The sequence below is a fragment of the Podarcis vaucheri genome, assembly GCF_965113315.1.
Source record: "Podarcis vaucheri genome assembly, contig: SUPER_10_unloc_1, whole genome shotgun sequence".
Lineage (NCBI taxonomy): Eukaryota > Metazoa > Chordata > Lepidosauria > Squamata > Lacertidae > Podarcis > Podarcis vaucheri.
In genome coordinates, this window is record NW_028118809.1 from 2,123,724 (window position 1) to 2,137,019 (window position 13,296).

Below are 13,296 nucleotides of genomic sequence, written 5' to 3' on the forward strand. Positions count from 1 at the left end.
TACCAGTCTCAGATCTGAACTAGATGTATTTAATGGTCATAATGACATATACATTACCATTTGAGGGCCAGAGTTGTCCACCCACTTCTTTATACCTTCTATAGTATGCTGCAGATTTTATTTTATTTTTAATCCAAAGACATTCTAGTTTCAGCTCATGCACAGCACATACATTTTTACCCAGATTAAAATTAATTGCCATCATAAACATTTTTAAAGCACAGGAAACATGTTTTGTTTTCAAAACAGTTTATTGACAGGGGAGGGGAGGAACAGGCACTCCAAAATTACAGAGAAAGTGCTCTAGTGGGGAGCTAGATCTTCAAAGAACTCAAATGTGTGCGATAAATTCCACTCATTAGAACTTGACACAGTGGACCATTTTAGGGCTAGATCACTAGTAAAACTGTGCTCTGCAGTTTTCTACAACTATAGGAAAAATGACGGCAAACTCTAATGACAAAACAATGATCTGACTCACTGACTTCCAACTGTCGGTCAATCACTCCAGAAACTCTTAGCATGGTCATGAAAACCACTACAGGTATCTATTATGACTAACTTACTACAGTGGCCCCTTCTCCTAAAGGCACTATCTATAAATTAAAAAGTAATAAACATAACACAACATAGAATTAAGGTAACTCTTAAAAATAATAAATTGCTTGTATGGGCTTCTATTTTTGTTTCAACATACATTCATGCTTTAACTGTACAACCTCAAAATAATATTAAAATCACCATTTTTGGCATCACAACCAATAGAATGAGACATGCAGAGAAGACACAGTTTTTTTGTAAAAAAACAAACCCTCAGTGCATCATTTGTCATAATGAAGCGGTTCTTAATGTTCTGTAATTATTACATTCGTGGTACAAGGCAAAACACACCCCGGATACATTTTCCTTCAACGCTATTTATCTGCTTTCCCATAGCTCTTCCAAGATCTTTGGATAGTAAAATCTACGCTTGTGGTATATGAAATTAAATTGCAATGCAATCCGTTTAATAGTCTTCATAGTACAGCATGGCCAAAAAAGATAAGGTTCTGGATTTATTGTTCAATTTCAAGGCTATCCATCTTTAAATCGGGTGGTTTGAAGCTGATCACTTCTTCATATGTAAGTTCTTGAATGAGAGAGAGAGAGAGGAAAAAAACCCAACGTGAATATGAAATATTAGTAATTTAGATATGCATCAGGGCATTGAAGGCAGAAGGAACACACATATTCAAGGAATTGTCTGTGGTTGTTCACTTTCTCATCACACACACAGACACACAAGTTTAATATACCAAGAACCTGAACCTCAGATTTGCTGTGCCAATAACTATATACTGAAGGATAGGCTGTGCTGACTACTGTACTGTAACAAACCATGGCTATAAAATCCATAAAAACACATTTTTCTCTAGCACTGAGGATGAATGACCCAACTCTGCAGGAGAAACAATCAGATCCGGTAGACAGATTTCTGCATGTCTTGCCAATGACCGTTTAAATACATTTCCCTTTCTGTGTAAGGATCCTAACTCCTAATGAAGTGAAGTCTCGCTTTTTAAAATAAAAAAAATGGATTGCACAGTCCGCATCAGGAACACACAGTGTCATCTGACTAGTTTGCCCAGGATACAAAATAACACAATTTCCCCACATTGACACGGACATATCAACTGCAGAAACTTTCCTTAAATTTGAATGAAAGTACCTACCTGTCTGGCTATTTGGTGTAAATGATCTCATGGATGCAAAACTTTAACGTTCTGCTTGCACACAGACTGACACTGCTTAAATTAAAACAGAACAGCTGAGCATAGAAAAATGGTCTCTCTCACACTCAGACATGGTGGAGGTGATGGAGATGAGATGTAGTATTAAGAGAACAACAACTGGTTTCTGGGTCAAAATCAAGGTACAGTGGTGCCTCGCAAGACGAAAAGAATCCGTTCCGCGAGTCTCTTCGTCTTGCAGTTTTTTCGTCTTGCGAAGCAAGCCCATTAGCGGCTTAGCGGATTAGCGCTATTAGCGGCTTAAAGGGTTTAGCGGATCAGCTGATAAGCGGCTTAGCGGATCAGCTGTTAAGCGGCTTAGCGGATCAGCTGATAAGCGGCTTAGCGGCTTGGGAAAAAGAAAACAACCCCGCAGGAACTCGCAAGACATTTTCGTCTTGCGAAGCAAGCCCATAGGAAATTCGTTTTGCGAAGCACCTCCAAAACGGAAAACCCTTTTGTCTAGCGGGTTTTCCGTCTTGCGAGGCATTCGTCTTGCGGGGCACCACTGTACTTGCAGTAGTGTTTAAAGTCCTGAATAATGTAGCCCCACCCCACAAAACTGAGCAACCATCTCCTTTCCCCCTCACCCACTTAGGTGTTAAGATCAGTAGATCTTATGTTAGTGACATTACTATACTTACAAATTAAATTAAAAGCCCACCCAGTTCTTCTGAAAGAACCAGATAAGGCAGCTCTAGGGGGAAATCTTAGCATCTGGATGCTGATGAGAACTAATGCTAACATAGTTTCAAACACTTTAAATTTCCAAACATTGCTTCTACAACTTTAAGATGGTTTATGGTGGAATACAGTAAAGGTAAAGGTAAAGGGACCCCTGACCATTAGGTCCAGTCGTGGCCGACTCTGGGGTTGCGGCGCTCATCTCGCTTTATTGGCCGAGGGAGCCGGTGTACAGCTTCTGGGTCATGTGGCCTGCATGACTAAGCCGCTTCTGGTGAACCAGAGCAGAGCACGGAAACGCCGTTTACCTTCCCACCGGAGCGGTACCTATTTATCTACTTGCACTTTGATGTGCTTTTAACTGCTAGGCGGGCAGGAGCTGGGACCGAGCAACGGGAGCGCACCCCGTTGCGGTGATTCGAACCGCCGACCTTCTGATCAGCAAGTCCTAAGCTCTGTGGTTTAACCCACAGCACCACCCGCATCCCCACGGGTACAATACAGTACAAAATACAGTACAAAACCTCTAAAACATGGAGCGAAAGCTTTTATGAAAATAAAACAGACATTTTTAAAATTGAAACTCAAGAGAGATAGAATCAAAAAGTGTTATGATTAATGATGGTTGGCCACATCACAGCAACAATCTCTGGGAAAACAACGTATCTTTCTAAAATCGAAAGCCCAGTGTATGTAAGGATTTCACTTCTGCTTTTCTTTGTGAGTTTTGCTAGAAGGCATTTCACTGAAACATTCCTTATATAATACCCGTCATTGGGTGAAGTGCATGCGAATAATAATAAAACCAGCTTGCCTCAACATTTCAAGTGGTAGGGGGGAAAATATACAACTGTGTCCTCTGCCTCTTTAAACCAAGGGTTGTCTATTATTTAAAGAAAGGGAGGTTACTGCATTTTACAGAAATAAATGTTGACAGGAAGGGGGGGAATTAGCGTGTAACAAAGAACTTCTTTCTCACTGTGTGAATACACATTCCCACCCCCACCCCCACCCAGTGAATGGTAATTTGTTACAAGGTTTTGGGAACGAGGTTATTTTGTAAGGTCTAGCACAGGCTTCCTCAACTTCGGCCCTCCAGATGTTTTTGGCCTACAACTCCCATGATGCCTAGCTAGAAGGACCAGTGGTCAGGGATGATGGGAATTGTAGTCTCCAAACATCTGGAGGGCTGAGGTTGAGGAAGTCTGGTCTAGCAGAAGGTGGACTCCCCAGCTATACAACTGGGCAGGCTATCTTATCCCAGATTGGTGGATAAAGACCACCATCACCAAAAAGTTGTGGAAAATACGCCACAAAACTCTCTCAGCTAAAGTATTTCCATAGCACACATGTGTGCTTTGACTTAAAATTGTTTTAATTGGGCCACAGGGTACATTGAGAGATTTGTTATGCACACTTACTTGGGAGCAAGCAGTATTGAACTCAGTGGGACTCACTTCCAAATAAACATACGTAAATTCAGGCTGCTAAATGAAAGGGTGCAAGTGTTTAAACTCCACCAAGTAAGAAGAAAGTGTCTGAATACACTGGTAACAAGCAGCAAGTCAACATTCAGATCCCTGCACATAACTAGAGTGCAGGTGGAATTGTCTCTTGACTCAACAGTCAAAAGAGGAAGATCAAATTGGAATGTGTGTGTATCAGTGTTTCCTAGACTTGGGTCACCAGCTGTTTTTGGACTACAACTCCCATCATCCCTAGCTGGCAAGACCAGTGGTCAAGGATGATGGGAATTGTAGTCCAAAAGCAGCTGGATATCCTAGTTTGGGAAACACTTGGGGCAGATGAAGGTGATGCCCTATGTGTTGAGCACACAAGAGAATAAAAGAACACAGGCTAGAACCTGAATGTAAGGTGGAAGTTCATGGAAAGAAATTTTACTGCATCCCAGTGTCTTCTGAAATGCTTTCTGGAGAAGGCTCATCAGAAAGGAACAAATGTGGAACAGGAACCTTCTGTGAACTTGAATGTTGTATTAGGGCTCCTGTCAAATTTCAGACAATAAATCCTGCCCTCCATTTTCCGACTCGCCATCCCACATTGTTGAGGGGTTCTTTCAACCCTTCAGAGAGGCTTCTGAATGCTGTTAGCATAGGATCCAAGCCATAGGATATTTTACACAAAGCGAGTTGTGTGTTTATGTAATTTTCAGGTGCCCGTCTTCATTCACTTCTTAAACCTGAAACAATATCCCTTGCTAGCAAAAAAAAATGTTGCCCGTGGCATTATTTAAAACTTCAAGGTGCCAGTGATAGCCTTACTTTGGTAAATAATGTCACAGGCAACATGTTTTGCTAGCAAGGGATCTTCTTTGTCACTTTAGCCTTGAGCAGATATGAGACTATATATCTTAAGATGCTGTTAACATCCAGCGGCTGAGGTTAAAGCAAACATCTGAAGTAATTCTAGCAAGAAGCTACAGGTCCCATAGTTCACAATGTACATGCCGGGGCCAGTTCCTATCAAATGTTTGCAAGTTCTGAACAAATGGCTTTTCCTTCTTTACATTTCAAAATAAAGCCTAACCAAAATAAACAAAAAATTAGAAATCCCCTCAAGTCACTGATAACTGAGCAAAACCAGGCAAAGAGATTTCATTTCCTCATGCAGTCCTAAAAATGGAATCAAAGAGTTCTGTAAAAACTGTCTAAAAACCCAATTTTCTTTGCTCTTCTAGAATTTGGGGTGGGGGTTGCTCTGCATGTCAACTGCAGAACGACAGACTTCTTTACCTTTCCATTCATCTATAATCCGTTCTTTATTCTCTATTGATTCATCATACAGTTCTGCCTCAGGTTCATCATCAGGATCGTGGTATTGTACAAAGTAAGGATGCGCAAGTGCTTCTGATGCTGTTATTCTTTTATCGCTATCCAGTATAAGCATTTTCTCAAGAAGATCTACAGCTAGGATTAAAGAAAATAAAATCCAAAATTCACTTTACCACCATCATCAGGAAAACTGAAATATCTTGAGTAAAATGCTGCATGCCTTCCACAACCTAATCTCAAGGTTGCAAAATATTTATTTAAAAAATAAATTAACCAAAGGAAAATATAGCATTATAAACATGTTTATTTGGTACCACTTTGCACAAAGCATTTTGTATCTGGGAATCAGTTCCCAGGCACAAAATGCAAACAGTCAAGCATGAAATTGCAGATGAACCATGATGAAAAGAAAATAACAGATCCCTGTTTGTGTATATTTTAAAGAAAGAAAATAACGATATATTTACACAGGCATGCTAGATAATTGATGCTTTAGCGGAGTTAAGTTTCTACATACAAAACGTATAAAACATCATTTAATTACCAGCACGCTCACAGCTTATTAATTACTAATTAATAACTAGCATGATCACAGCCAATATTAAGTGCTGTCTAGTGGCAAGCACCTTATTTGCTGCCGTAATCTCAGGTGGCTTGTGCCATCTGGTTGCCATTAGCCAGTGGCGTAGCATGGGGGGTGCCAGGGGTGCCGGCCGCACCGGGCGCAACATATGGGGGGGGCGCGCTCGCTGCCTCCGGAGTCGCCGAAGAGCCTTGGGCGCAGGCTGTAGCGGAGCCGCATGTCTCGCGAAACCGCCGAGCTGTGCGCGCGTCCGGGCTGAAGGCGCCCGGCAGGCAGCGGCTCTCAGCGCTCGCCGCGGAGAACGCGCCAGGCAGCCCCTCCTCACAGCCCCGCCTCCGCCGGTGCTGCTGCAGCTGCTGGGCAGTTGCATTTTCCTCGCCTCTCTGCCCCCCTCCTCCTCCGGGCAAGCGGCATCGTTTGGGCGGCAGCGCCAGCGGCAACTCGCGGGTTAGGGGGGGGCGCAAATTACTTGCCTTGCCCCGGGTTAGGGGGCGCAAATTACTTGCGTTGCCCCGGGTGCTGAGAACTCACGCTACGCCGCTGCCATTAGCTTAGCAATTCTGAGTGCTACAGGGTTTGAGAGAGCCTTGAACCAGACTGCTATGTGCTAAGGGTAAACAGGGAGACCTTAGACTTTGAATTAAGAGATCCATGAGTAACCTTGGGCAACGTTTCGGCTGAAAAGCAGGAAGTCAGACCGACAGCTTATGCAATACACAATCTGATCCCCAAACCAAGGCTGCATTTATGTCCCGCACGATCAATTCTGCTCCCTTCGCAACTGCTGATTTGTGAAAGTGCTGTCAAGGCAAGGAAGGGTGTTGGGCAAGAGGGTGGAGATCCTCAAGGAGCGGGTGGGATATATAGCACAACTTACTACCATAGTAAGTGCACACACATTCACCATCCAGGGCTTTTGTCCTGGTGTATGTTGAAAAAGAGAGGGGCTAGGGAAGGAGGAGGGGGGAAAGATTTGCTAACTCAGTCCACTCTACAAGGCCTTCAGGCAAACAAAAAACAATAAATATTGGACCATAGACTGATGATATATATACTGCCATTCTGGTAACAAGCAGAAGGATAGAGTCAGATAACCAGGAGCTACATAAAAAAATTCCTTCCAGTAGCACCTTAAAGACCAACTAAGTAGGTGCTACTGGCAGGAATTTTTTTATTTTGACTATGGCAGACCAACACGGCTACCTATCTGTAACAGGAGCTACATAGTACAGTGGTGCCCCGCAAGACGAATGCCTCGCAAGACGGAAAACTCGTTAAACGAAAGAGTTTTCCGTTTTGGAGGTGCTTCGCAAAACGAATTTCCTATGGGCTTGCTTCGCAAGACGACAATGTCTTGCGAGTTCCTGCTGGTTTTTTCCCCTTCTCCCCCCTTTTTCTAAGCACCTAAGCTGCTTATCAGCTGATCCGATCAGCAGATAAGCCGCTAAAAGCCGCTAAAAGCGCTAATCCTTCAATGGGCTTGCTTCGCAAGACGAAAAAACCGCTAGACAAAGAGAATCACAGAACGGATTCTTTTCGTCTTGCGAGGTACCACTGTAGTTGCTTACAAGCTAACTTACAGTTCCTGAAAATGCATTTTTAGGTAGTTACATGCAGTTAAGCTTCCGGACAACCACAGAAAGGCTGTGATGTTGTGTTAAAAAGGCAGGCATTGGATGGAAATTTCATTTTTTAAAAAAGAATTATCCAGTGCCTTGTGCAGTACTTCTGCTGCTAGTCCTAGTAGTCATACCTCATGTTGCGTCCGCTTCAGGTTGAGTTTTTTCGGGTTGCGGACTGCCGAAACCCAGAAGTACTGGAATGGGTTCCAGGTTTCGGCAGTCGCACATGCGCAGACACGCTGAATCGCAATCCGTGCGTGCACAGACTTGGGGTGCGAACGCTGTGGGTTGAGAATGTGCATCCCGCATAGATCACATTCACAACCCGAGTGTCCACTGTATTAGACTAAGGAATGCGCTCCAAGGATCCTTCATGGAGAACGTTCCAGAGGCAGGTGAGGCAAGAGGCAAAAGGGGACAGAACAATGGAGGCATGTATTACCTTTGTACAGCAGGCTACATTTCAGCCATGCAAAACTCAGGTGTTACCATTCTGGTAAGCAAAAGGTATTATCACATTCACATTCTAGCTAGGCAAAAGCTCTCAAGAAGGATGCAGGGCAGAGCATGGCTTAGAAGAGACACGATGGCTAGTTAAGAGATAGCCTCTTGGGTTGAGGTTCTCCACCCTTATACGAGACTGAAGACGTTTGAAAAATTGACAACACCATACATTTTCTACCTGAGCGGACTGTACCTGTGCAAAACAAGAATAGTAAATACTAAAACCTCCAAGTTCATACCTAATGGGTTGGCTCCACGAAATACTGCTTTCAGATCCTGTTGAGGCATGTGTGGTAGAGATTCTATGTACTTTCTGGCCTGCAATAAAGGAAGGTGGATGCATGTATTTAGGTTTTTGGTCAAAAATATATATATTCACCCTTGGGGAATCAATACACACAACTCCTTTGGTGCCTAGGCATAAAAAATAATGGCATTTCAACACAGCCAGCCATCCCTGAATAATTGCAAGGTTTATAGATATCAATCTGTAAGACAGAGAGTTAATAAAATTGCAACTCGAAGATGAGAGGCAAACCACTTTTTTGGGTTAGCTCTCTTCATCCATCTCACCTCTGCTAAACATGGGTGTAAATCAGATGTTATTGAAGCCCTGGTCTAACCCTGTGACAGAATTAAGTGGAAGGATGGTTGATATTAGGGGGTAACTGGTAGTGTTGCTGAGAAATGATAGTGTATCTGGGTGTGTGTGGGGAGGGGAATAAGATGAGAGAGATAATGAAAGTATATGTCAAAGTATCAGACCCCTGTTATGAAACTTAAGCTAGTGAGTTAGGAAATTAGAACTCTGCCTATAATGACTACTTGTTTTGAATGTTACCTTAATTACATATATGTTTGCGTTCTCACATATATTCTGAAGTTCTAACTGTCTGTGTTCTGGCCTGGGTGGATTCCTAAGTTAAACACACCTGAGCCCACAAACTAATGTAAATGCGCAAATATAAAGGGATAGTCCTAATGCTCTCTATAAGACAGCAGGTGGACACGGCAGGTATTTTGAGTGAAGTCTGGACTCAGCAGTGTACCCGAGGGACTGCCCTGAGTGACCCTCAAGGAATATAAAAAAACCACCTTGTGAAATACATGACTGCAAAATCTCCACAGGTCTATAAGGTGAACTAGAAAAGCAGCGATCAGCAAAGAGGTGTCATATCCTCTATTCCCAGTGGCAACCATATGAATCACGCAGTCATCATCGCTTTAACAGGCATCAGAAATGTCAAAATGTACTGTCACAGCAATAAAAAGGGCAGAAGTGACATTCTTGCTCATACACACTTTGAAACCTAAACTGTATTTTTTGGCCAATTATATTCATTATTGTCTATTCCATGTTTTCCTGCTCACTTCCGTTTTTCATATGAAAAATCATTCAGGTCAGACATTACCACACCCATGCCACTCTCATGAGCTGAAAATTACAGCCTCCTGAAGCTGCTTTCATTAAAAGCAAATAACTACATTCGTTAGGTGCATTTGAAAAGAGAGTTTGCCTTTTAATAGGACTTTGGGATTTACTACACAGCAAGTGTTTGACGTGGGTGGCACTGTGGTCTAAACCGCAGAGCCTAGGGGCTTGCAGTTCGAATCCTGGCGACGGGGTGAGCTCCCGTTGCTCGGTCCCAGCCTCTGCCCACCTAGCATTTTGAAAGCACATCAAAGTGCAAATAGATAAATAGGTACCGCTCCTGCGGGAAGGTAAACGGTGTTTCCGTGCGCTGCTCTGGTTTGCCAGAAGTGGCTTAGTCATGCTGGCCACACGACCCAGAAAAACTGTCTGCGGACAAACGCCGGCTCCCTCGGCTAGTAAAGCGAGATGAGCGCTATGACCCCAGAGTTGTCCATGACTGGACTTAATGGTCAGGGATTCCTTTACCTTAAGTGTTTGACTAACTTACTTGCAAGTCTCCACAAGCACCCTTCTTCAGAACCTAGAACGCTTATAACTGGCATTCTGGGAACATCACCAGAAACACATCAGGAAATGGTCAGAGAATGCTATGATTTGGGAAGGATATGGCCAAGCAACCAAGAGCAGCTCTGAGTACAACAGAGAAACAGGAGGAACAGAAAACCTAAAGTAATAACTTTTGTAATTCCCTATCGAGGAATAGGGAATTCTGGGCGGCTCCCAACAGAACATTAAAAACATGATAAAAGATCAAATATTAAAAGCTTCTCTAAACAGGGCTGCTTTCAGATGTCTTCTAAAAGCCAGATAGTTGTGTATTTCCTGGACATCTGATGGGAGGGCGTTCCACAGGGTGGGCGCCACTACCAAGAAGGCCCTCTGCCTGGTTCCCTGTAACCTCACTTCTTGCAGTGAGGGAACCGCCAGAAGGCCCTCAGAGCTAGACCTCAGTGTCTGGGCAGAACGATGGGGGTGGAGACACTCCTTCAGGTATACTGAGCCGAGGCCGTTTAGGGCTTTAAAGGTCAGCGCCAACACTTTGAATTGTGCTCGGAAGCGTACTTGGAGCCAATGAAGGTCTTTCAGAACCGGTGTTACATGGTCTCGGTGGCTACTCCCAGTCACCAGTCTAGCTGCCATATTCTGGATTAGTTGTAGTTTCCGGGTCACCGTCAAAGGTAGCCCCACGTAGAGCGCATTGAAGTGGTCCAAGTGAGAGATAACTAGAGCATGCACCACTCTGGCGAGACAGTCTGTGGGCAGGTAGGGTCTCAGCCTGTGTACCAGATGGAGCTGGTAGACAGCCGCCCTGGACACAGAATTGACCTGCACCTCCATGGACAGCTGTGTGTCCAAATTGACTCCCAGGCTGTGCACCTGGTCCTTCAGGGGCACATTTATCCCATTCAGGACCAGGGAGACCCCCACACTCACCCGCCCCCTGTCCCCCAAAACCGTACTTCTGTCTTGTCAGGATTCAACCTGAAGACAGGTATTTCTTCATCAGTAATTAATGAGGTACATTTGAGTTAAAAACAATGCAAGCAGACAACATTACTCTCATGTTATGGGCTTGGGCATTTTTCTAAGTACCTGCAAGTTTTAATTTCTCTCCTTAATGTTTTTTATGCTTTTTATAACAAAGCCACCATCACAGCAACCTAATTAACAGCCATACTTTTCATTGCTTGCCATCATTATTTGTTCACAAAATGGGTAGATAATGAATCCCTCAACTGCCCCCTTTAATCTCACTACTATTATAATCTTTCAATTATCCATTTAATCTCACCCAATATGTTTAATGGCATTTAAGTGTGTAATTTGCAAAACAGGCATTTATTCCAAAAATGCTACCGGCAAATCTTTAACTAAACACAGAGACATATTTGACTTAGACTGTTCTCGTGTGCCCTCTTGTAATTCTGCTGAATATTTTAAAGAGTCCATTTCCAGTTTCTATGTATTAAATAGATTCAGCTCTGTAGATGCATGGAGTGGGATGAGAATCATCTTAAAGTATCATTTGAGCAATCACCCAGGGAGCAGTAGTGGGGGAAGGAGAGTGAATTCAACTCCCCGCCCCATGTTCTGTGTCAAAACAGAGTACCTTATTTTCCCATCTATAAGACACCCCCTTCTATAAGACACCCCCAAATTTTTGACATTATTTTAAAGGAAAAGACCCTAGTCTTATACACGGAAAAATACGGTATATTAAATAGCACAAGATTCCCAGGATTCCCATTGAAAACACATAGAACAGAGACAGTGATAAACTTAGTGGCTTGCTTTGCATGTCACATTAAGTCAAACCTTGGTTACAACTAGAAGGCGCTAAATGGTGATTCCAGGTTACAGCCATAGTTTAGCTCAATGCATGGTGTCAACAGCAAAAATGCCTGTGACAATGCGACCATGATCTCTTGTGGGAGCCTGCATGTGGTTGCACTAACTAAACCATGGTTTGGCGTGCAAACCAGTGTTTCTACAGTTGTGGCATAAATTACTAAAATAATCTACAGCTAATTGTGGACAACGATCCTTTTTCCTGAGAGCGCAACTGTGGTTGCACTAACTAAACCATGGTTTGTGACGTGCAAACCAGTGTTTCTACAGTTGTGGCATAAATTACTAAAATAATCTACAGCTAATTGTGGACAATGATCCTTTTTCCTGAGAGCGCACTGTGGTCTAAACCACTGAGCCTCTTGGACTTGCCAATCAGAAGGTCGGTGGTTCGAATCCCTGCAACGGGGTGAGCTCCCATTTCTCTGTCCCAGCTCCTGCCAACCTAGCAGTTCAAAAGCATGCCAAAAAGTGCAAGTAGATAAATAGGTACCACTCCAGTAGGAAGGTAAACGGCATTTCCGTGTGCTGCTCTGGTTTCGGTGTTCCGTTGCGCAAGAAGTGGCTTAGTCATGTTGGCCACATGACCCGGAAAAACTGTCTGCGGACAAACGCCAGCTCCCTCGGCTTGTAAAGTGAGATGAGCGCTGCAACTCCAGAATCGTCTGCGACTGTACTTAACTGTCAGGGGTCCTTTACCCTTTACCTTGACTGATAGGTCTGTTGTCATTTAGAGACTCACAACCAACAATGGACTACCCAACAATGATACAAACCAGGGTCATGCCTGCAGCAAGCCACTTTCCTGACAATCTGCTCCTACAAAACTACCTGTAGGACCCAAAAACATTAACCATACCACCAGGGATTCATTACACATACATTCTCCAACATTATATACGCTACACCTTTCAGCCTCATATCAATTTCTATGCAAGAGAATAAATGGACACAACTATGGCATCAATAATGTCCCACTAATTTCTGAATGTTGCCAATGTTTCAGTCTCCTGGGACATGCTAACCTCAAAATCACCATACTTCACCATAAAAGGCTTCAAAAGGAGACTATAGCATAACATTTATAAACTAGAATTTATCAGCAAATTCAGTCTTACTCAAATTGGACTTCATCAGGATTGTGTGCTTCTTTCCCACTACAGGTGTTAAATTAACACAGCATAGCAAGAAAGTATTCTCTCCGGCGACTGCATTTGTCAATGGTTTACGTTGTATGTAATCTGCCTATTGAATGCAATGTCATGGGTTCAAGTCCACAAAATCTTATGCCATGATAATATTTTTAGTTCTTAAAAATATGCTTTTCTCTCTGTTTTTTTGCCCCTAATCTAGATACCCCCCTGGAATAAGCAACCATGTATACATTCTAACCATGCTTAGAAAATGGCATCTATATTATGTGTTTGCTATGGCTTCCCAATTTACTTGTCTTTCATAGGTTGCTTAGATTACGTTGCCTACAAACCAAAAGCTGTGGATCTCCTTTTCTTCACAAACCCACAATAAAAGGTAAAGGGGACCCCTGACCATTAGGTCC

At 43.2% G+C, this 13,296-nt stretch overlaps 1 protein-coding gene across 2 annotated transcripts in view; it reads right to left on the reverse strand.

Annotated features, from left to right (window-relative positions):
- Positions 1-232: 232 nt before the first annotated feature.
- MAPK11 (mitogen-activated protein kinase 11) overlaps positions 233-13,296 on the reverse strand; it is a 57,740-nt gene continuing 44,676 nt past the window's right edge. For both annotated transcript variants that reach the window (XM_082242481.1, XM_082242480.1), the window contains exons 10-12: positions 8,194-8,272; positions 5,207-5,380; positions 233-1,129 (exon numbers count right to left, since the gene is read on the reverse strand). In XM_082242481.1, the coding sequence (XP_082098607.1) occupies positions 1,056-1,129; positions 5,207-5,380; positions 8,194-8,272 (327 nt within the window). In that variant the 3' untranslated portion in view covers positions 233-1,055. The remainder of the gene's footprint in view (positions 1,130-5,206; positions 5,381-8,193; positions 8,273-13,296) is intronic.